Raw genomic sequence first — 22,846 nt, 5'->3', positions numbered from 1 at the left:
CAATATCCTAAAATATGATAAAGAAAAAATTCATGAAATCACGCGCATGCACGTGTGCTGCAATTTGATTGGCTGAAACTTCAAATGGCTATAACTCTCTTGTTTTTCAACCAAACAGGATGGGATTTAGAACTTGGATAAATATAAGGGACTCCTACAAGAAGGTGTAGTCATTATGCACGTGCTTGCACATGCGTACACTTGAAATGAGTAAAATAAAAAATACACTCGAATGAGTGCATTTTTTAATACTTTTGGATTAAATGCTTTGATATTATTAAAATTTTAGATAGTGTAGACAAGATGATATGGTCGTTACGCACATGAACACGCGTGCAATGCCTATTTTTTTTTTTTAATATATTTTGTATTTTTCTTGGAAGACCTGGATTAAGTCTAAATTCCATAAAGTATTTCTTATTTAATAGAGATAACAGGGAATATGGCACCAAAAGGGAGTTGGGGAGCGTTTGGGGAACATCTGTAACGGTCCCCGTTACAATTAGCACTAGTTATTATTATTCTTTTTTCTTCTTATTTCTTCTCCGGACTTTTTTTGTCCGCAAGTGTTCTTAGAAACTGTTCACCCAACTGAGCTAAAACCTTTTTAGGGTTAATAGGTGTGTAGTGTAGGTGTGCGGAACGAAGGTCATTTTGCGCGCATACGCCTGCACGTGCGGGCACGTGAAATGACTGAAATGACTAATATATTTAATATAGCCATAACTTTAACATTTTCCGATGAAATGCTTTGAAACTCATTATATAAGGATATATTAATAGTGTAGATAATGTGACACTGTCAAATTAGCAAGAACTCACGCGCATTTACGTGCGCTTCGCTCTGATTGGCTGAAACAAAAATCTCAATATCTTTTCCGTTTTTTGACGAAATGGTATGAAATTTAAAATATAAGCATACTTTAAGATGTCCTACAACATGATGTATAACATTTGTCATGAAAGCATGCGCATGCACGTGCGCTGCAATCTGATTGGCTTAAACTTCAAATGGCTGTAACTCCCTTGTTTTTCAACCAACCACGATAAGATTTAGAACATAGACAGACACAATAGACTCCTATAAGAAGTTACGGTCATCATGCACATGCATGCACGCGCATGCACGTGCGCTTTGCTCTGATTAGCTGAAACAAAAATCTCAATATCTTACTTGTTTTTTGACAAAATACTTTGAATTTTAAAACATAATCATACCTTAATACGTCCTAAACTATGATATATAAAAGTTTTCAAGAAACCACGCCCATGCACGTGTGCTGCGATCTGATTGGCTTAAACTTTAAATTCCTATAACTTTTTTGATTCTCAACAAAACAGGATGAAATTTAGAATATGAATAGATATGACGGATTCTTACATTATGCTACTATCAAACTTGAATGCAAGGACTTGCATGCACCTGTGCGCGCGCAATGCATTAAATGCCCGATTTACTTGATATAGTCGTAATTTTTTTTATGAAACGTTTCAAAATTCAAAGAATAGAAACACATTAAAAGTGTAGTCACGATGATATAGCTTTCATGCATTGCACCTTCGCGCGCGTGCAATGATCAAATGACTTGTATACTTGATATGGCCGTTACTTTTATATTTCTTTATGAAATGCTTTGATGACCTTGACCTTTGACCTTGACCTTTGACCCCTTGACCCAAAGGTCACAATCCAGCTCAAGTTCGTAGATGTATTTACAAACTCACTTTAACAAATGCTTAGAATAAAAAAGTCAACCCCCCCCCTTCTCCTTAAAAAAAAAAAAAAAATAACAACGTAGAAAATTTCTCTGAAACTCGATCAACACCTGGGATCGACATAAAATTTCACTTAAGGTGCAGAAAAGACTTCATAGAAAGTTTCCTGAAAGTTTTAAGGTAAGTCTCTAAAGTATATAGAAATTATGAATTTTTACGGCAAAAATTACAAATTCTGTCGTGTTTGAAATTTAAGTGCAGACGAACAAAGATATGATATAAACCTTTTAAAGCCTATTTCTCCAGATGTCGTTAATAGCATTCAATTCTACTGATATGAATTAATATTTTAATACCAAGCATTCTTCTTTTATTTCACCATTGAAATTTATCTGAATTTTTTTTAGAATTACACAATCCCCAGAAATAGCGAGTTTCGGTATATTAAAAAGCAATACACGTTTCTTTCCAGTAAAACCTCACGTGTTTGAATTCATGAAAAAATATTGATAAGGGGGTGTTAAACAATACCTGTCACATTAGCTGACACCAAAAAACCAGGGCACGTACACGACATTTTCTGATTTATTTGCATATGCAAACAGGGCTACCCTCAAATCCACGTGTTTTCCATGTCTTTATAAACATCACAAAAGCACCCCAGGAAGTAGCCTCCTATGCCCTGGAGAAATAGTTCCTGTCAAAAAACTTTATTTATTTATAGAGTAGATAAAATTTCCTAGGCACAGGTACCAGAGTTGTCAAACTGGCCTGGAAGGAAATTAAAAAAACTCTCAAAAGAAAAGAAAATCGGCTTAATGTATGGACCTACAATTGACTAAGTTCATTTTGATTGGTCAATTACCGGTGTGGTACCCCTAGTCGCCTTGAACCCAGTCCTGTCTTTCTGAAGAAAACCAACTCCGAGCCCGATGTAAAAATCTTAGTAGAGAAATGAGAATTTGAATTTTGCTGCCTTATTATGTTCCCCAAACGAAGTTTGGGAACATATTGTTTTTACTCTGTTTCTTATTATGTTCCCCAAACGGAGTTTGGGAACATATTGTTTTTACTCTGTTTCTTATTATTATGTTCCCCAAACGAAGTTTGGGAACATATTGTTTTTACTTTTTTCTGAATTTTCTTCTCCGGTACTTTTTTTGTCCGCGAGTGTTCTCGTAGACTACTCATCCGATCTAGGTGAAACCTTTTTAGGGTCACTAGGTATGTTATGTAGATGTGCGGAACGAAGGTCATTTTGCGCGCACGTGCGTGCATGTGCGCACACGTGTAACGCGTGAAATGACCAATATAATAGATATAGCCGTAACCTTTTAAATTTTTGATGAAATGCTTTGAAACTCATAATATAAGGATATATTAGTAGTATAGACATGATGACATGGTCAGAATAGCAAGATCTCGCGCGCATGCACGTGCGCTTTGTTTCGATTGGCTGAAACTAAAGTCTTTATATCTTTTTTGTTTTCTGACAAAATCCTTTGAAATTTTTAACATAGTCATACATTATGAAGACCTTCAGCATGGTATATAAGAATAATCATGAATGCACACACATGCACGTGTGCTGCAATCTGATTGGCTAAAAGTTTAAATGCCTAAAACTTTCTTAGTTCTCAATAATACAGGGTGAAATTTCTAATATGAATAGATATAATGAATGCCTACATTATTCTACCATCAAAAGTAAATGCAAGGACGTCATGCACATGCGCGCACACACAATGTGTTAAACGACAGTATACTTAAGTCTTTTGATGTTCATGCAGAATTAAGAACTTCTAAATGCAAAGATATGTAACATACTGAAGCAGATCGTTTTACCCTTGACCTTGAAACTTAGGTCAAGGTCACTAGTAACCTGAATAAAATGTTGATATTAGCTATTTACCAAAATGACCTTGACCTATGAACTTGAAATCGACCTTACCCTTTGATCTTAACCCAAGGGTAGAAAGAAAAAATACCCCCCCCCCCCCCTCACACACAAAGTAGAGAATCGCTGTAAAGCTCAAATTACACCTCGGACCCGCATAACATTTCAAGGAAACTGCAGAAAAGAGCTCGAGAAAAGAGTATTAAAATATTTGATGTGAGTTTCCAAAGTATATAGAGATTATTAATATAATCAATTACAAATCCTGTCGTGTTTGAAATTAAAGTACAGATGAACAAAGTTGGTATATAAGCCTTTTATGATTACATGTATTTATTCGGATGTCGTTAATAGCATTCAAATCTACTGATTTGAAATGAAATTTTGATACCAAGCATCCTTTGTTTATTTAACCTTTGAAATTTAATTGATTTTTTTTTTTAGAATTACGCAATCCCCAGAAATACAAAATCAATATACATGTACGCTCCTTCGTAAAAAAAAATATCAGGTATTTGCATTCATGAAAAATATATTAATAAGAAGGAGAAGGTGTTAAAGAATATTGGTCATATTAGCTGAGACGAATGTCTTTTTAGATATCTCTTGTAAATCCCAGAAAGTAGCCTCCTATGCATTGGAAAAAAATAATAGTTCCGGTCAAAAACCTTTGCATGTATATATTTATTTACATAGTATATAAAATGTACTAGGCACAGGTACCAGAGTTGTCAAAATGACCAGAGAGGAAATATATTTTAAAAAATCTGAACAGATTAAAGGAAAATCCCTTTTCTATGTATGGAACTACAATTGACTAAGTTTATTTTGATTGGTTAGCCATCGGCGTGATATCGTTAGTCGACTTTAACACTGCCTAGTCGTCGGAATAAAACCAACTTGGAGCCCGAGGTTAAATTCAGTATAGAATTTAAATGTGAATAGGTATTTCAAAGAATGATATATACTTGAAATGTGGTAACTTTATATCTGTATTTTTTCTATTATTCGCGGGATAGAAAGATGTGTTAATCGCTTAACCAACATGCCATGATCATCTTGCATATGCATGTACATGTACTTGTGCGCCCATGCAAAACGTTAAACGATATATAGTTGATATCATTGTAACTTTAATATCTTTAAATGAAATCCTTAAATACTTAGTATATTTATAAAAGGTCTTACAGGAAAAGCTAGGGCACGAGAAGGGACATGGGGAGCGTTTGGGGAACATCTGTAACGGTCCCCGTTACAATTAGCCCTAGTTTTTTCGTAGTTTAGTACTCAAACATCACTTCCGGTAGCCATTTGCAAAGAGATTTTGGCTACTTTGTTTGAAAATACATTCGAAGACATTGCCTACGATATTCACACGTTGATAAGCAATGGATAAAGCAAACCTTTTGATCAGACATGGAAAGTATAATCTGTGAATAATAAAAATTATTTTTGTTTCAAAGAATATTCGAAAATTGAAATTAAAAAAATACCCCCCTCATCTACTTTTTTGCCAATAAAATGATACACTCAAAACTGCCATAGCGACCCACTGTATTAAGCGACTCACTGTCACATGTGACCATAAAAATTCCCCCAATGCTTTTTCCTATATATTTTACCTGTATTAAACGACCACCTGTCTAACGCGACCAACGACCGTGATTTTCCTGACCATTTTTAGTAATTTCAAGCAATTTTACCTGAATTTAACGACTACATAATTTCCGATTCCTACTTTCGAATTCGGTCGAAGTTATTTATAGGCTATCATGTAAAAAAAAAACTATTAGTAGGGGAAAAAAACTTTGCAGCCTTTTTATACTGTATGAAAAAATATTAATATTTTCAGATGTTCACAATATTTCCAAATATTCAAAAGAATCACATGTGGATCAAGAAATTTTTATTTCTTATCAGGACAATTGTAAAAGCATTTTAGAGTTGAGCAGTACAGCTGTACCTATTAAAAAGTGGAAATAAACATAAGGAGCTATAAAATACATTCAACATACACGTGTGATATTTTCAGCATTGTATATTTTGAACACTGCGAAAAATAAGCAACCTGTATTAAGAGACCACCTGTCATATGTGACCTTTTTTCCTTTCTCCGTTGGAAGGTCTCTTAATACAGGTTTGACTGTAAATAAAATGCCTCTCTCCCACATCTGTTTTGGAGAAAATTGGCCTGAGAATCAGAGAATTAAATTTAGATAGCCTAATAATAAACTTATAGCCAATTTCTCTAAAGTATTAATTTGACATTTGGGAGGTTAAGAATTTCATTCATGTGAATCCTTGGTAGTCAAGACCCGTTCTGTTTCATATTGATGATAATTAGGTAAAATCATGATCAAAATTCAAGATCCACTATATTCAAGATATGGCAAGTTGAAAATTGCCAAAATTCTAAGAAAATAAAGGAATAAGATTTTCCTGGCAAATATGCATATCTACACAATATGTCCTATATATCTGCAAAGTTTGATGAAATTCTGTGCAGCAGTTGCAGATGAGTTGTGCTGACAAAAACAGAACTGACAGACTTGTTGCATGGGGTATAATTATTGTAGATCACTAAATTTTCACGACACCTTATTTAGGCGAGATAGTCATTGCCACTTTATGAGCAAGACAAAATTTTCACGAATTGTAGTGATTGCTTTACATAATCCATAGGAATACTATTCTACGCGAGAATCATATTTTCGCGAGCACCCTGCCTTGCGTAATTATGCGAAAATAAAGTTCTCACAAATAAAAAGTGATTTACAGTACTTACTTCATTATGATTTGAGTCATTTCTTTGCCTGTATCCACCGATTCACACCTCACATCACAGAATTTCTTGTTTAAAGCTGAGCTTTTACCAAACACCTCCTCCTTACTCAGTCGACCGTACATTAATTCCAGCAGCTGAAAACTGCAGAGTTTGGATGTTAACTGGTTCTCCGGCCCAGGGCCCTGTAATAACAGAGAGGTCTGATCTAGGAAGCATAGGATAGATTTCTTTATCCACATGGACACGAAAAATTTTCCACTGTCATCTTAGATGTAAATTTATAATTTCAACACAATCATAAGACTTTATGCAGATACAATGTACTGAATATTTTTGCATAGTCCCTGTGGGACATAAAACAATTATATACACATCATTCCCATGTTTAGCCTCTTTCAATGATTTAAATGATTCCCCAAAACTAAATTTCATTCATTTTCTTCAAAGAACTTAATACACATGTACATGTATTTATTCTCTTCTTAATTTTTTGTATATCATATGTATACAAGCCATGACCTGTACCATATAGGAAAAGATATCCACATAACAAAAAGAAGACTTCAAAAATTTCTATTTATTGATGACCTTCACATTAACTGACCTTGGAAAGTTTAGCTTCTACTGCTGCTCTGAGGTCATTCATGTGGTCAGTGAAGAACTCGATCAGGGCGGACTTGTGGACCAGTCTCAGTAGCGGGAGGGCCACCTTCTCTATAGTGATCCTCCTAACTTCTGCAGGGTACCGCTTCTCCTGACAAAAAATATTATAGGCCACGTCCACGGCAGACTTCTGCTTGGCTGCTGGTAACCTGAAATGTCCCATTGTCAAAATGAAAAATTTTGATGGGATGAGAGGAAAATTTATAAGTAAAGTCAAACATTTTTTAAAAATTTCGCCTGTTTTCTGGTCCTACCTTTTTGTGAACCTGTTGATGGATTCCTGTATCCTTGTCTCGTGCACATGTTTGGTTTCTCTACAGAAGATGCTGATCAGGAGTTCCAACAACATCTCACTCCCTGACAACTCCAGACTGGTCAGCAACTAAAGAGGGTTAATTAAGATGATTAATAACATTGGTGATAAATCACTTCTTAAAAACTGGAATGAATGTAGAACTCATACAAGTAGCATATATCAAGTTAACAGAGCGGTTGAGATCTTAAACATGTACATGTATGTGTGCCTATACTTTGACGTACACGTTTTTATAATTTGTCTGCTGAGATTTTAATGACATGTAACAGTACGTGCACACCGCGATCGCTGTCTTTTGTTTCTACAAAAAGTTTCTTTAAAGTTTTGTGACGTCAGTTTGATTTGAATTAGTAAGCAAAACATGATGAAAATAAGTGCTTGTGAAACTAGACATCCTAAATAATAGTTAACGACTACAATTTCACACATAAATTGACTAATTTTCATGAATAAAACTACAAGTTTTCAATTACATGTAGATGTCATTCTACAAGATCTAAGAACATGTAGCAATCTTGATGTCACTAAAATTGATGACGTAATACACACAGAATTTAGGTTATACCCCTACTAGACGTACCAGTACAGGTACACGTTTGAAATCTCAACCTCTCTAATTAGTCCAATTTATTAATTTTAATTTCAAGATAGTTTAAACATATTGACTCTAATTTCTGCAGTCCTGTGTATCTATTTAATGCAGGAATACCAAATTTTCAATCAATACATATTTATGCACCATGTAAATTCTTGTCTTTTTCTGATCAAAGGGTAGTTGAGGCAATCAATTTATTAAAATGTTTGCAAGTAACTTTGACTCCTTCTTGTTTTTATGAAAAAAATTATGAAAAATGTCAGTGTTGTTATGAGACAGCCTTAGTTTTGTTTTGTCTATAATAATCCTACCCTGTCTACTGCAGCAATGTAGTCTTTGAACTGAGGACTGGATTCTGGGAGATCGGTGCTCTTCACTGGAAAATGGTCTGCCACAAGTCTGTTCAAGCTTTGCCTGTAAAGAATCTTTGATCATCAATTTTATTATCTACTGCATAACATAGATATCTACACTTATGATAAATTCTAAAAGAAAAACATGGCCATTTAGTAAAATTTATGTAAATAATTTCTGTTAACATGCAAAGTCAACACTTACTTCAGTTTTTTCAAGTGTGGTTCTTGTAGTATGGCAAAAAATGGCAAAAGTTCTAGCATTCTGCACTGAAAATCAGAAAGTGTGGAAACAGGTGTAAAAAATCATTCCATAGAGACATACGTGAACTTTTATCCTGTTTATGACAAGAGGGCTCCTACCTTAACAGATAAAGTTGTTTTGGTTTCTGTTAACATCTTGAGATAGGTGTCAAATACTTCTTCAAAGTGTTTACTACCGGTGTCAGTTACCACCTACAATCAAACAAGTGCTTCAAATCAGTAACATCACCTACATATTAAGATGGTCCTATCAAAAAGGGGACTACTTTTCATGCAAAACAAAGTACCTTGCTGTCCAGGAGCACCAGTTTGGTGAGTAGTAACATGGCCATACTGTGTAAATCGGTGGTTGCTAAGCACCAGACAGAGATAGATTTCCAATGCTTGACCACAGATGTAACGACATTTGGACCAATCCTAAGGAAAATAATTAAGAAATTTATTTTAAGTCTTACTGATACCTTTTTAACCGCTTAACCATTTAAGTATTCCATTTCTTAAAATATCCATAAAGAAAGATCATCAGAGGTAATTTTCTTATTGATCTAAAAATACAATTAATATAATGTGCATGAAAAATTGAATACAATACAAAGCAGTGGACAAACACTGAGAATTTACTATTAAAAGAAAACTGCTCATAATATTTACTGTTTTCTGAGGTTTTTGTCCTTGGATACAGTGTCAACAACGGTAACCATGATACTCATCACTCGGTAACTCTGCTTCTGAGCATGCTCACAAAGAACAGGAACTGTCTCACTCATAACTTTGGCCAAATGTACTGACATCGTAGATTTGAAAGCTGTAAACAGGAGCTCTCCGTGACTCTGAGAGAAACCCTTAGCTGTCCCCTCTACCATGGACTGGTCGAGGATCCCAGAAATAACCTTCTTAATCTGTAAAGAAGGCAATAAAAAGAGGCATACTTAAAAATCTTACTTTCTACACGATTTTAATTCATGCAATAATATCTGCACAGCAAGTTGAAGCATTGCACCTTACCTAATGTACTGCAGCTGGAAACCAGCATACAATAATATTATGTCTCTATTAAGTACAAGTACCTGTACTTACATATTTCCAAGACATGCAGACTATTGAAGGTAGTAAATACATTTAAAAACATGGAAATGACATATTAGTGTGATGAACTTCCATGGCTACATGCACTCTCGCCCCTCTCCAATAGTCTGTTTGCTACAGTGTGTCTAGAGAAGACTGAGGCTATTCAGTACTTTGATTCCTTACCTGCACCCCCAGACAGAAGGAGAGCTCCAGTAACCTGGTGGCCGTGACATGTGCTGTGGGGGACAGGGTCACTGATTGTTTGGTTCCTCCCTCCACACAAATCAAACTCTGCAAAGAACAAACAAAACTCTCACTTTGAATATTACAATATTTGAATATCATTCACATAAAATACTGCTATGTACAAAAACTATCTTTCTTACCTTGTGGACAAAATCAAATAGAGAGTTGGCCAGATTTGGTAGTGATGTCCCTTTGAGGATTTTACTCAGCAATCCCACAGTGTGTAGAAGCTGGTAGCCTGACACTAACTGTTGTAGGAACACATGATCTGTAGAGGGATCATCCAGAGATCTACTCAGCAAGCCTAACAAGTCTCTGTGGAATCAGACCAAAACATCTTTAAATTGTAGGTCATTATTTGTAATATAGAAGCCTCTGATGGGACTGGAACGCTACTGTTTTAATGTATTTCTAAGAAAACATCATTTAAAAGAAAATGAATAATATTCATGTTGACATTGCATTATGGGATATATAAGTAGATCCTGCTTAACCTGTCTCCTTGCAGCAGGGATCCAATCTGTTTGCACATCTCTGTCAAGATGTCTCCTGGCAGCTTTGCACTGAATACTTTTAGCAAGTTTTCCATCTACAATAATTCAAGCAATACCGTCCTTAGTCAATACACCTGTGTATCATTTGAGAAAATGCTTTACATACAGTCAAACTTCAATTACTCGAACAATGATAGCTTGAATACTATGACATCTCAAATTTTATACTTAGTCCCATCAAGTTTGAAATACTAGGGCTTGACTGTACATGTATGTCCTTTATCCTTTGAAAATATAAACTGACCTCTGTAGGTAGATTTTTGATGATCTCCACATCCCCTAGGTTGAACCCCACCACTGAAGGATGGACAACACACATACAGATCAGGTACCACAGGTCCTCACCCAGTACTCCAGGGGGCAGCAACTGAAGGAAAGAATCCATTATTAATCATGAATAATCCCAGCTGAACTACAGTGTACTCTAAAGACAAAAAACTATCTCATCAAGGATTTATAAATAAACAGTATGTAATTAGTAAAGAAGATAGGAAATATCTGTTTTGGGCAAAAAATCAACAGTTTTTTTTTACAACTTGTATACACTGACAACTCATTAATACAGAGTAACATTTAGGTTACCTTCTTTATGGAAGGACTTCTGGCCACTAAGATACAGAAGAAATCCAGTGTCCTCACCACGGCTGTACATTTAGTCCTAAACAGAATAGAAAAGCAAAGTACAGTGTATGGTATATTTGGGAGAAAAAGTACCACCTACAATGAAACAATTATCTTTTTACACTAGTCAATAAAAGATTTCCTTTAATTTTCTTTGCTGAAAAATAAAATGTGTCGTGTCTATAGCAAAAAAAATGTATATCAACTTTTATTCTCATACTAGAAGTACTTGTGAGTTTTGAGACCTTCTTTAGCTTACAAATATTACTCACTGCAAAATACTTTTCAATTTTTTTGTTTTAATGTTCCGTTTTTTTCTTGGTTGTAAAATAAGTACTGGCAGATCAATTTCAAACAGACCAATCAAAAATGTTGCCAATAATAGATAATTTACTGTACAATAAAAAATCCTGCATTTCCATTACCTGTTGTATTCATCCTTTTCTTTAGGAGTGTAGACATCAGTCAGTGGTTCGTGTGGAAACATCCCAGCTACTTCCTCTACGTCCTTCATCACAACCTTACCCAAGAAGTGCTGCATGGCCTGGAACAGCCTGCTCTGTTTCTGTCCATCACCTTAAAACATCACATAATATACTAAAATGGATCTTAAAAACTGTCTTTAAAATGAGCCATTTTCTACAATATTTGTGTACAGGGTGTAAAAAATTTTAGCATATGAAAATAATGGTTTCCTTGTTTTATGTATACACATCTCATCTTTTAAGTCAGCAATCGCAGGAATCGTGTACTTGATACAAGCTACAACAGTGCACCAAAAGAATTTGTAGAGTACTTTTAACAAGCTGAAAGCAAAATCAAATGCAAGGATCACTTTACCTTGGAAAATATCATCAGGGGTGAGCAGCTGTTCTCCAAATGTCCAGATGTAGCAGTCTAGAGCGGCCAAATAATGGTCAAACCAGGACACGGCATTCTGTATGGAGAATGAGGAATCAATAGCGGTCATCTCAGGACAGGACAACAAGCCGTACTTCTGCTGCTTACCCTCAAATCTATAAATAGTTTACCATATTAAAGTTCATTAAATATAGGAGACATCTGTAAGTGTTCCTCTCACATGGGTATACAGTTATTACTGTAAAATCACATATTTTTGTGGGGTCAAAATTTCATGGTTTGAGGAAGAACTCTTGGTTCGTGGGGATTTGATTTCATGGATAAGGAACTGTTAAGAAGGTATGTGTGTAACATTTTACATTTCATGGTGGAAATGAAATCGTGGGTCTCTTCATACCTTGAAAACACCGAAAATTAAACCTCCACAAAAATTTGTGATTTCACAGTACATGTATATGAAAAATATAGTCTCTGTGTGGAAATAGTTTACCCTTTTCATCCTCAAAATGAATTGAAAAATTACAATAAAATATACCTATTTACTCTTACCTTATTATAAAATAAGCTGCCTTTTCACTCTTATAAAATGTCTGGAAATAGTCTTTGGTTGACTTGATACCTGAAAATATAAGATGTGGTTTAATGGATGCATTTGCAAGTAAAATCTTAATCTTTTTTGTTGAATAATTCAATTCCAATTCCAAGATTATGCCTGTTTATAGTAATTTACATGTAAGTAAATTGGAAATAATAAAATAAAATGTTGGGGGGGGGGGGGGGGGAAATCATGTTTACAACTTTGGTGATAAAAACAGCTTTATTTTAAATATCTATTTTAATCATTACCACATACCCGTAAAACAACCCCCACAGACTCTGTACAAACAAAAGAGTCATGTACAAACAAACACAGTCAAATTCACAGAAACAAAATAAAGACATTTCAGAAACATCCACATGCCCCATAATTTTGGAAATGGGTTAAAACCATTTTGTTCACTCATTTACCGGGGTAGACTGAAATTAATTTCAAAAGTTATCAGTGTAATTGATCACAAACATACATATACCTGTTACTCAAGCATTTATTTTCATAATGAAAACCAAAATTCATGAACAAATGGTGCTGTTTAGGGATTTATCTATGGAAAATGTACAGATGTATCTAAAAATTCACTACATGATTTAGTTGACTATATCAAAAATTGATGTACAGTATGAACCATGTTAGACAAGTAGTTTAGCACTACAAAAACCCTGTATCAGGGCAGTTAGTGCAATTACATGTAAGTGACATATGCAACAGATTATTGACATCATGAAATGATGTTCTTCCCTGTCCAAAGTGGTTCAGTTCACTGAATCCATATTTTTTTTTACAGTATATGAGATGGATATGTTTACCTGTAATACAGGGAGCTAACTGATGAACCAGCTTCATACAGGCATGTCTACATTCTGTCTGGGGGCGACCGCACTGTCTCATCAGCCAGCGGACGGCAATGTCTAACTTACGGACACTCCACTGTCTACAATACAAAGACACCATAAAAAAGACATAGAAAGTCTATACTCCTTGTGCAGAACATTATACTTGAGGGTTCAGAAAGTGGATATGAACAATAGGAATGATTCTTACTTGGGCTCAGTTCTGTTTTTATCTTCCTTGCTTAGAACAGCAGCTTTCACTTTCATGATCCTCTCCATGTGTTCTAAGACCAGCTTACACTGTGTCTGTGTGCCTGATGGAAATAGCAAGACTTGAATACTGTCTTATCATGGGAAATTTCAGTAAATTCACAACATGTTAACAGTATAACACAAATACATATTTTCAAAGAAAGAGGCTACAAACCCAATGATAATTCATCCTCATGAGCAATGGCCAAACTCTCTACAAAATGTACCAATACTTGGAAAGTGTATAAGTTCACCATGGCATTGTCCTCTCTGAAAAATGAATAAAACTGAGGGGGGAAAATTCACAATGAAAATGTGTAACACCTATTGCACTCTTGTCTATTTAACTCATGCTGAACATGATAATAAATATATGTCTTATTCATGGACTGTTTTCTGTTGTCTTCCAAACCAACCTGAACACTGTGTAGATGTTATTAAATGCCAGGGCTGCTCCCAATCTCTTGAAGGCTCCAGGATGAAGTGCATAACTGTATAACCTCTTCAGCAGGGACTTAGCATTGATGGGACTCTTTTCAACCTACAGAATAAAAATCTTAAACTCAATCTTTTTTTTCATTTTTTTTCTATAATGAATCATAAATAAAAATAATTTCTCTCCATCCATGCTTGTCTGGCAATTACATCTATCAACTTTACATGTACATCTCATCTTCAAATAACACATTCAAGGTAGATGTATCTACTCATAGATAGGTGTGGATTGATGAACAAAGGATTATGCTGACTACTACCATATACTGGATAATTTTGGTATGCTACACAAGTTACTTGTAATCTTAATTCATAGTGCTGCAGTGGGTCTTACATTTTTAGATTGTTTGATGGACCACTTCAGGAACTCTCTCAGACAGACTGCACAAAAATCCCTCAAAGCTGTGTCATTTGGCTGAATAATACCATCCTAGAATTAAAAGAAAAAATACTCATAGTTCTTCCTGTTGTAATCATCTTGATAAGTAGAATTTCTAATTAAATCAATTCTTATTAGTTAATTCATCTTACATAGATGGCATCCAGTAATGCCATAGATTCCTCGCTCTCTGCTTTGTTGTTCTTTGTAAACCAGTGGATTAGCTGCATCAGCAATGGCTCATACAACTGTTTGGTCACCTGCAAAAAATACACAAGTACATTTTTGAAACATCTCATCCAGTCAATACTTAAAGTTAAAAGTAATCAAACAAAATACTAGTATACTGAAATCTGACAAAAATCTGACAAAAAGAAAGAAGAAACTGAATAATTTTATGCCTTCAAAACCATTACAGGATACTGACCAAATCTACATCACAAGCCAACTGGAGGATGCTGGGAAACATTTTTTTGTAGATGGGGGCCATTGAGAATCGCTCCCTGCCCGGAGTTGTAGCGCTGCGCCCCACACTGAGCAGTATAAGGGAGTGAAGCAGTTCACAGGCCGCTACCTTTGTCTGTCTGTCTCCTGATTTAGTGGCCAGCTCCACAATACGAGGCAGAAATGGATCTTAAAGACAGAGATTGCACTAATGATATGCACTTTTTACACAGTTTAAGAATCACTTGCAATTTTAATGTTTGTAGGCTCAGTAATCCCTATTCATATAATCAGACTGCAACACACAGCTCTCAAAACATTTTCGTGACCCTGAGCCCTTTTGAATTTCCATAGAAGCATATCTAATAATTTACATTACTAAAGAAGTACTTTTTTCCGCGTGGTATTATTTTACGCTATGTACGAGGTCACAAATTTTCCATGGAAATTTGTCCAAGCGTACTTAATATTAATGTAAGGCATATAGGGACAGTTTAAGAAATCCGCGTAATTTTCCTCCCGTGGATTAAACAGAAATTGTGATTCCGCAGAATTATGACCCCGCAGAAAAAAGTACTGTACGTCTACAGTATTTTTTTAGCTTAGAAAAATTCAAACTTTCTGCATTTTGAATGCAAATTACACTGAATAAACCATGAATCTGACACAATCTTTTATCAACAATCATGTGTCCTCACCAAAATATATCTGAGGCTTCATGTCAATAAACGGCACATCAAATCTGAGATGCTGTTCTGTGTCCCATGAGATGGCCTCCTCACAAACATCACTCCCTGACAGGAGGGCATGATTCACCTCTCCCCCCAGTCTCCCTAAGTAATTCATCACCCTCTGTTTCACTTCTGCCAACTGAGTCTGAAAAACCTACAAAGAAACATTCAATCTCAACACTGCACAAAATTACAGAGGAGGTCCAAAGTATAGATATCTTTAAAAAGAGATTACAACAGTATTTATGTAATGGTGTAGAGTGACTTTTACCATTACCTGTTTGGTTTCAGTCTTGGGTCCTTTGACGATTCTTACAGACAATTTCTTTCTACCTTTCCCACTTTTTCCTTTCCCCATTTCCATAGTATTGACACTCACATCATCAGCTCCTATCAAAGATATTTATATTCTGTAGTGATTGATATAGTTCAGCAAGAGATCAAATGTGCCTAAGATTCCTTAATAAGAGGTTTATAGAGAAACCGAATTAAATAACAAACAACATTCAAAAGACAAATTTATTTGAGATTTTTACAAATTTTTAATTATATACAGTAAGAGTCATAGCAGGCTATATACAGTTACCTCTGGTGTAAGATTAGACAAGATATTATTTTTAATTTCAAATAATGATCCATATATATTCCCTACAATAAAATCATATAAATAAACTTGTAACTGATTTATAAAGTCACTAACCCTGATCCACAGTTTTGAGGTAGCTGTTCAGACATGGCAAAATCTGAGGGTAGTACTGTTGTATAACAGAGGGGGGCAGGGTGTCTGACCAGTAGTTCAGGGCATCTAACGCAATCATAGCTAGGGGCAGATAACCCAGACCTATCGACAATGTCAACTGAAACAAGACGTAGAATCATCATACATAACACATAATGTAGAACCACTTCAACCTGATTTCAAGAGTCAAGTGCAGTGATCAATATTCTCCATTTCTAAGTCATGCCATTTTTATTGTTTATACCTGTATAGCTGGTACCACACTGGACATTTGCTCTGAGACAATTTCTTTGGGTAGGGTTAAGATAAAGGTCAGACAGGCAGCCAGCAGGTCATCTTTGTACTGCTTCATTCTAACAAGGACCTACATACAAGTGGAATAAAAGAAAAAAACGATTTTATGCTATGTCGAAACTTCTTTTTACCTAAAGTCCAGCTAAAATCTTAAAACATTTCCATGTCTTATCTCAGCTAGTAAAATGGGACATTTCTAACCTCCTTGGTGAATTTCTGAATGAGCTGGAAACAGGTAGCCTTCTGATGGATGTCTGTCTTTTGATCAGAATCCACCTCCATTTTTATTTCTTTCTTCACAGGGGAAAGACTGACCATACCCTGAACAAGCAGAATGGTAAATTCATATAGAAGCAATTAATTAATTGACTGTAAAAATAAACAATTTGTAATAATTTGTATGCCTATCAATATTTTTCATACCTGAAAGTAATTCAGTTTATTTGCAATCTTCATACAGACAGCCAACAATTTATAGTATCCACTGACCAAAGGCTTTCTGAAATGTAAAAGTTAAGTACAGTTATCAATAATTACATTTTGATTTTTCTATCTATACTTGTAAGTACTTATACATTTTATCTTTATAAAATTGAGCCCCTAAAGTTCTTGTGAAAGTGAACCAACTCCCCTTCCTTTTTATGCCTTTTCTGCTGATTTTTACACAATTTGAAGTTTTTAAATGTTTTTAAATATGGTGCATACAAAGTTTCAAGTGTGGCAGCTTGAAAAATGTAGCCTACTCCAACATGATATGCATTCTAGTTTCCCCTCTGTCTTTACAGAGTTTGACATTTTGTCTACTGATACACAATGATAACCAGTCCTTACTCCGTAGACTGAAGAATCAGGGTGTGGCAAAACAGAAACAGCCATTTCTCAAACATCCCATAATGCTTCTCTGGAAGGACCTCCCTGTAAAAGAACAAAAACATTTTACTGAATTTCTTGCATTGCAACATACAATGTGTTTATTTTTGGTCTATTGTTTAATTATCAATGCAACCATTTATTATTCAATGAAATTTAATTGGAAAAAAGTTGCTGTACAGTCATATAAGGAAAATGGAAATTGTATGTGACCTGCAAAAATCTACAAGGTTTATGAAGATCTGGAAGTCTTTGGGTTTGCTGGGTTGTATTCCATGAAGTGGGTCACTGGACACTTCCTCTGGGTCATCAGCACTTGTCCCTTCCTATAACAGAAACAAATCTGTATAAAGAGTGTTTAAACCACCAATTGTAAGGAAAATTCTTTACACTGTTTTTACATTTGCATATTTGTACAATATATATTGTATGTTTAGGGTTTTTTTTTTTTTGAAGAACTGATGCACATGTACCATTTGTTGTGCACAAATTCTCATAAGCATAAAGCAAAAGAACATATTTCAAATTAAAGTAAAAGAAATTTTGAATTTTTATACACTTAATAAAGAAATATATTCCCATAAGAACCACTGAACCTGTTGTTGTGCGACTTCAGTGCTGGACTGTGATGTCAGGTCTAGCTTGCCCAGCATCTTCAGTAAGGATTCTATCAGTTTGTTGTAGATCTCTTCTGTGAGGGCCAGTCTCATTTCTACACTGATATCAGCTACACTGAATTCCTGTAATAAAATATTACAAAGCCTGTCACATTCAATTCCAATAGAAAATCAAAGGTAATATCTGTCAGTAATGCATGTCACATTATTCCCATATAATTCCTCAAATTTTGTGCTTATACCTACTGTAAAATAATATTTTTGAGGGGTAAAATTTATATGGTTTGAGGAAAAACTATGGGTTCCAGTAGATTTGATTTCGTGGTTGAAGAATTTTTGTGTAGTTATATGTACAGTATGTATATGACATTTTACATTTTGTGGTGGACATGAATTTATGGGTCTATTCATACCTCTTCAGCAATAAAAATTAACCCCCATAAAAATTAGTGATTTTTTTCACAGTATTTTCAAATGAAAGTTTTACTGTATTTCAAATTGCTGTACTTTACTTTTGTATTTTTTGGCTTATTATCTAGATTTTCCATCAATTTTACTTATGATTTTACCAGGACTCAGAATAGAATGTACAATGATGTATAAGTACATTGTGATTTACCTCAACACCTTTTGTGCAATTTGAAAATATCTGAACTTGATACAATGCTAAACCAAACTTTGAATACTTTCACATCATACACATGTATTTGTCCTCATCTTTTAATCTTTTCTAACCTTGATCCTGGGGCTGTTGAAGAGAGTGTCCCACATTTCAATGAAGTCCTTGTAGGTCACCTTGTTTCCCATCTGTTCTGACTGATTGTTCTCTGTCATGTCTTCTGTTTCAATCACTGGTGGATGGGAGCAGGTTCGGATCAGCATTTGGTACACTGTAAAAGTCAAATCAAAGAGGTTTATATCAGGATGTGTTACACTGTAAAAGTCAAATCACACATTGAACTCTTTAATGATAGTGGAAATAACAATAAATTTAGTTCATTTCAGTGTATGCTAGACTGTAGCCTACAAACAAATCAAAGTATGTTTCCTAGTATCTGAACAGCTGTTTAAATTCTTGTTCTGAAGAAATGTTTTTCTTACCAAATCCACTCAGAACTTGGGAAAACACTTCTCCTTTTGGCATAAGTGTTATCAGCACCCACAGTAAGGACTTCACTGCCATGAAATGCTGCTTCTGATGAATTGTGGGAAAATTTTCAGCCAGGATGATCATCAGTCGTTCAATGGATGTGGCATAGGTTTCTGGTACCTGAGAAAAACGAACAAACATTACCCAGTAATGGCACATTAAATTCTACTGACATCAACATTACTGTAATACATGTGTATATTTCCAAAGTCTTACATGGTCTAGCTCTCTGATGATATTGGCCAAAGCCTCAAGGTAGCTTGGTAAGCTGTAAAGTTTATCCTCTACATCTGCTTTCTCTGAGCTTATAAGTAAATCAAAGAATCATAATCTAGAAGCAATGTTATGTTATGTACATTCAAAAGCAGTGTTACAAGAATATTGATACTAGTTTGACAAAGAAACATGTACATGTATACCAGGGTTGCATTTCAAGATTGTAGAAGCTAACCTTGCAGCTAAGTGGTGGATATCGAGCTCTCTTGAAGAGACAGCTCACCTAGCTGCTAGGTGTTCGATTTTGGATTGAAATATCTTAAGTACTACTAAATTGCTTAAAGAATCAAGCAAGTGTCATTTGTATATAAAAAATTCCAATCTTATAAAATTCTTGATTCATTGCACCTAAGGCTAAATTACGTAATAGTTAGATCATATTAAGTAAAATTTTAGTGGTTAAGAAGGGGCGGAGGGAGCGAAGCGACAGAGTCCCCTCCTTAACCACTAAAATTTTACTTAATATGATCTAACTTACTTAGAACCTATCGCGCTTTTTCATTGGCTAATTAGTCAGCCCGCGGAGTTACTGCATAGACATAAAATCTTAACAATTAAGTGATCAACTTAATAGAAAATTTAGCAGCTGCTGATTGGAGGAAAAAGCGAATTAGGTTCTAAATGTGTATAGTACCAGGTATTTTTATGTGGTATACCTCAGATACAGTTGTTCACTCTTAGTCATCATCTCACTGAACATAAACTGGACATCAGTCTGCTCCAGGAACTCTCTGCATGGCTGTCAACAATTGTTGAATAATAATGACAGATAAAATTTCATAAAAGCACTGATATCTTTAAATTTAAATACATGAAATTTGGATCTACTCACTGCTGCCAGCAAGCCATATCCTCTGATAGCTAAGGACAGCTCTTTAGAACTTGCGGAACTGTCATTCATAATTTCTCGAAACTTTGTCACAAAAAACTGGAAAAAAGATGAATAAATCAGTCAATTGAAGTATATATGTGAACAAAGCAGAATATAGATTTAGGGAGCTACAAATACCTTAAACACAGCCCCTTCCCTCTTTCCTTCTTTGGCTTTGGTTACTAGAACTTCTGATATCTAAAAGTTTTTTACAGAAGAAAAGAATATTAGTTCCATGTTATTGTTAAATACTTATTACTGTAAATCAGCTTTTATTTGCATCAACCTTTATTTCTAATATGTTATTTAAAATCTATCAGCAATTCCTAATTTTCACAAACAAGGAACAATTGTACATAAATGCTTAATGTAATGAAAAGTTTGCAGTGAGAAAGAGTCTCGAGTATAAAAAGGATTCAAAATTCCTGGATATTTCTTGCATATGACTAAAAGCTCATTTACTGTAACCAAAATACATTTTTATACAAAATCTTAAAGAAGAGCTGTCAAACTTTTCATTATATGTCTATCTGTACCTCTACCTTGGACCATCTATGGTTTCAAAACGTGCTCAAATACTGTACCTGATTTAAAAAGGCCTCCATGGCTGCAGTCCCCAGATGAAGCAGATCTCTATTGTTGTGCTTACTCCAGCTTTTTAGTTTGTTATACATACCCTGAAAGTAATATCTTTAATTTGAGTTTAGCATATTTTATCTGAAAAATAGTACATATCTGGCATTTCAGATCCTTACTGATATGTCTATTTACAGGTACTTGTTTTGTTGAAATGCCTAGATTTTCCATACTTTTTTCCAAAAGCTTTTTGTACAGATCTCATTTACATTGGTGCATGATTATTTATGAATTATGAGTACTAAAAAAGTGAACTTGAAGGCAACAGAAAAATTCTGTCAGTAACACGGTTGGCACAATGTGTGTATGGTATAACGTTAAATCATTACTTTCAGTTTTTCTTGCCATCGAAATAAAATCTTTTTTTTTTAATTTGATGGTAAGTGTAATTATCAGTTTACACAAAAAGGAAATTCATTTGACTGAATAAATGGGTAGATCACTAAATGTCATCTGGCAGCGTATATATGTACATTAAGGATAGCTATGTAAAAAGTATTACATTCAGAAAAGCACTAAAGTAAGAATGTGTACATTTTTTATTCTTTATTACAAGAATTTTTTAAAGAAAATATGTATATATATACCAGTAAAATGATATTTAGAATGCCATAAATAGTTTTTTCTTACTATACCTGATAATCCTCTGCCAAATGGGATCTAAACTGGGCAGAATGTCTCTCGAACAGTTTAAGTCCGGCTCTAGGGACATCATAGCGAGTATAGTTTATATCAGGATCTATGGCCATTCGAGCATATTTGAATATTTCATAACTATTTGAAGAGTCTAAAATAAAAATAAAATAAGTAATATATCAGCAAGGAAGAAATGAAACTTCAGAGTTCAGACTTGTCATATATGTTAATTGCTACATTTAAACCTATTTTTCAACATAAACATTTTTTCTTGAAATTGTCAGCATGTAATACAGTTAAATTTACTATAAATAAAACAATTAATCCTGCAAAACCTAATTCTAAATGTAGTGTTTTGTTATATTACTCACCTTCGTCCACTGTGAAATTGACAAGGCAGCTGGCCAGACCCTCCAGACAACCACTGATCACTGCCAACTCGGGCTTCTTTGTTTTACTAGTCATCTACGAATGTAGAAAGTACAGTTTGTTACTGTCTATATCAAACTCATAGATGGTCAGAGAAAGATTATCTTTATTAAGATCTACATGAAATTTTGTGAATGCATTAAAAGCTTTTTTTTTCTGAAACAGCTACTAACCTCTGCTTTAAGGGCTCTAAGATATATGTCTGTTAGTTTACTGGCATACTCAGTCATGTGTTCTGGGTATATCTCAGCTAGAAGTCCCAAAATCACATAAATGCTCTCCTTCACTGTCAACATCAAAAATATTTTTAAATTTTCTTTTAGAAAAAATATCAAATGATATAACTGATCTTTTTGAGGGAATAGGAAGGGTTGTTTTGGTTCCACCCAAAATAGATGTTTGCTAAGTGTTCACATTATACAGTAAAGTCAAATATTCAGTAAGGTTCCACAAGACACAAGTTGCTTTTACTGATGTTTACCTGATGCTGGTAGCTTGGATACACTCTTTGTTAGTTCCATGAAGAATTTGTTAACCATTTTATCAATGCCCAGATCCTGGGCACTAGCAGACCCAACAGACAATTCTAAAACCTAGGAAAATATAATAAAATTCCATTTAAAATACATCATCCAGGGTTTAAGAAAATATGCAACAAGT

At 34.6% G+C, this 22,846-nt stretch overlaps 1 protein-coding gene across 1 annotated transcript in view; it reads right to left on the bottom strand.

The window, feature by feature from the left end:
* Window positions 1–22,779, bottom strand: part of LOC134273731 (DNA-dependent protein kinase catalytic subunit-like) — a gene marked incomplete at both ends in the record, with an annotated part of 30,535 nt that extends 7,756 nt beyond the window's left edge. Inside the window, 43 exon segments of the mRNA XM_062755941.1 lie at window positions 6,399–6,580; window positions 7,003–7,210; window positions 7,316–7,443; window positions 8,284–8,386; window positions 8,531–8,595; window positions 8,689–8,781; window positions 8,877–9,006; window positions 9,241–9,488; window positions 9,841–9,948; window positions 10,044–10,218; window positions 10,398–10,492; window positions 10,702–10,824; window positions 11,040–11,115; window positions 11,504–11,654; window positions 11,919–12,094; window positions 12,489–12,558; window positions 13,344–13,468; window positions 13,579–13,681; window positions 13,795–13,889; window positions 14,036–14,160; window positions 14,449–14,544; window positions 14,646–14,753; window positions 14,921–15,126; window positions 15,636–15,822; window positions 15,946–16,058; window positions 16,369–16,525; window positions 16,652–16,771; window positions 16,903–17,022; window positions 17,125–17,200; window positions 17,533–17,616; window positions 17,785–17,897; window positions 18,168–18,311; window positions 18,924–19,078; window positions 19,290–19,458; window positions 19,555–19,642; window positions 20,271–20,353; window positions 20,447–20,542; window positions 20,624–20,683; window positions 21,070–21,162; window positions 21,757–21,908; window positions 22,129–22,222; window positions 22,360–22,472; window positions 22,668–22,779. Coding sequence (XP_062611925.1) covers window positions 6,399–6,580; window positions 7,003–7,210; window positions 7,316–7,443; window positions 8,284–8,386; window positions 8,531–8,595; window positions 8,689–8,781; window positions 8,877–9,006; window positions 9,241–9,488; window positions 9,841–9,948; window positions 10,044–10,218; window positions 10,398–10,492; window positions 10,702–10,824; window positions 11,040–11,115; window positions 11,504–11,654; window positions 11,919–12,094; window positions 12,489–12,558; window positions 13,344–13,468; window positions 13,579–13,681; window positions 13,795–13,889; window positions 14,036–14,160; window positions 14,449–14,544; window positions 14,646–14,753; window positions 14,921–15,126; window positions 15,636–15,822; window positions 15,946–16,058; window positions 16,369–16,525; window positions 16,652–16,771; window positions 16,903–17,022; window positions 17,125–17,200; window positions 17,533–17,616; window positions 17,785–17,897; window positions 18,168–18,311; window positions 18,924–19,078; window positions 19,290–19,458; window positions 19,555–19,642; window positions 20,271–20,353; window positions 20,447–20,542; window positions 20,624–20,683; window positions 21,070–21,162; window positions 21,757–21,908; window positions 22,129–22,222; window positions 22,360–22,472; window positions 22,668–22,779 — 5,318 coding nt within the window.
* Between the last annotated feature and the right edge of the window lie 67 nt (window positions 22,780–22,846).

The sequence above is a fragment of the Saccostrea cucullata genome, unplaced genomic scaffold (assembly GCF_032062105.1).
Source record: "Saccostrea cucullata isolate Sc308-1 unplaced genomic scaffold, CSIRO_AGI_Scuc_v1 ctg7300, whole genome shotgun sequence".
NCBI classification, from domain to species: Eukaryota; Metazoa; Mollusca; class Bivalvia; order Ostreida; family Ostreidae; genus Saccostrea; species Saccostrea cuccullata.
Note: the sequence above shows the minus strand (reverse complement) of the source record. Positions and strands in the feature narration are given on the sequence as shown.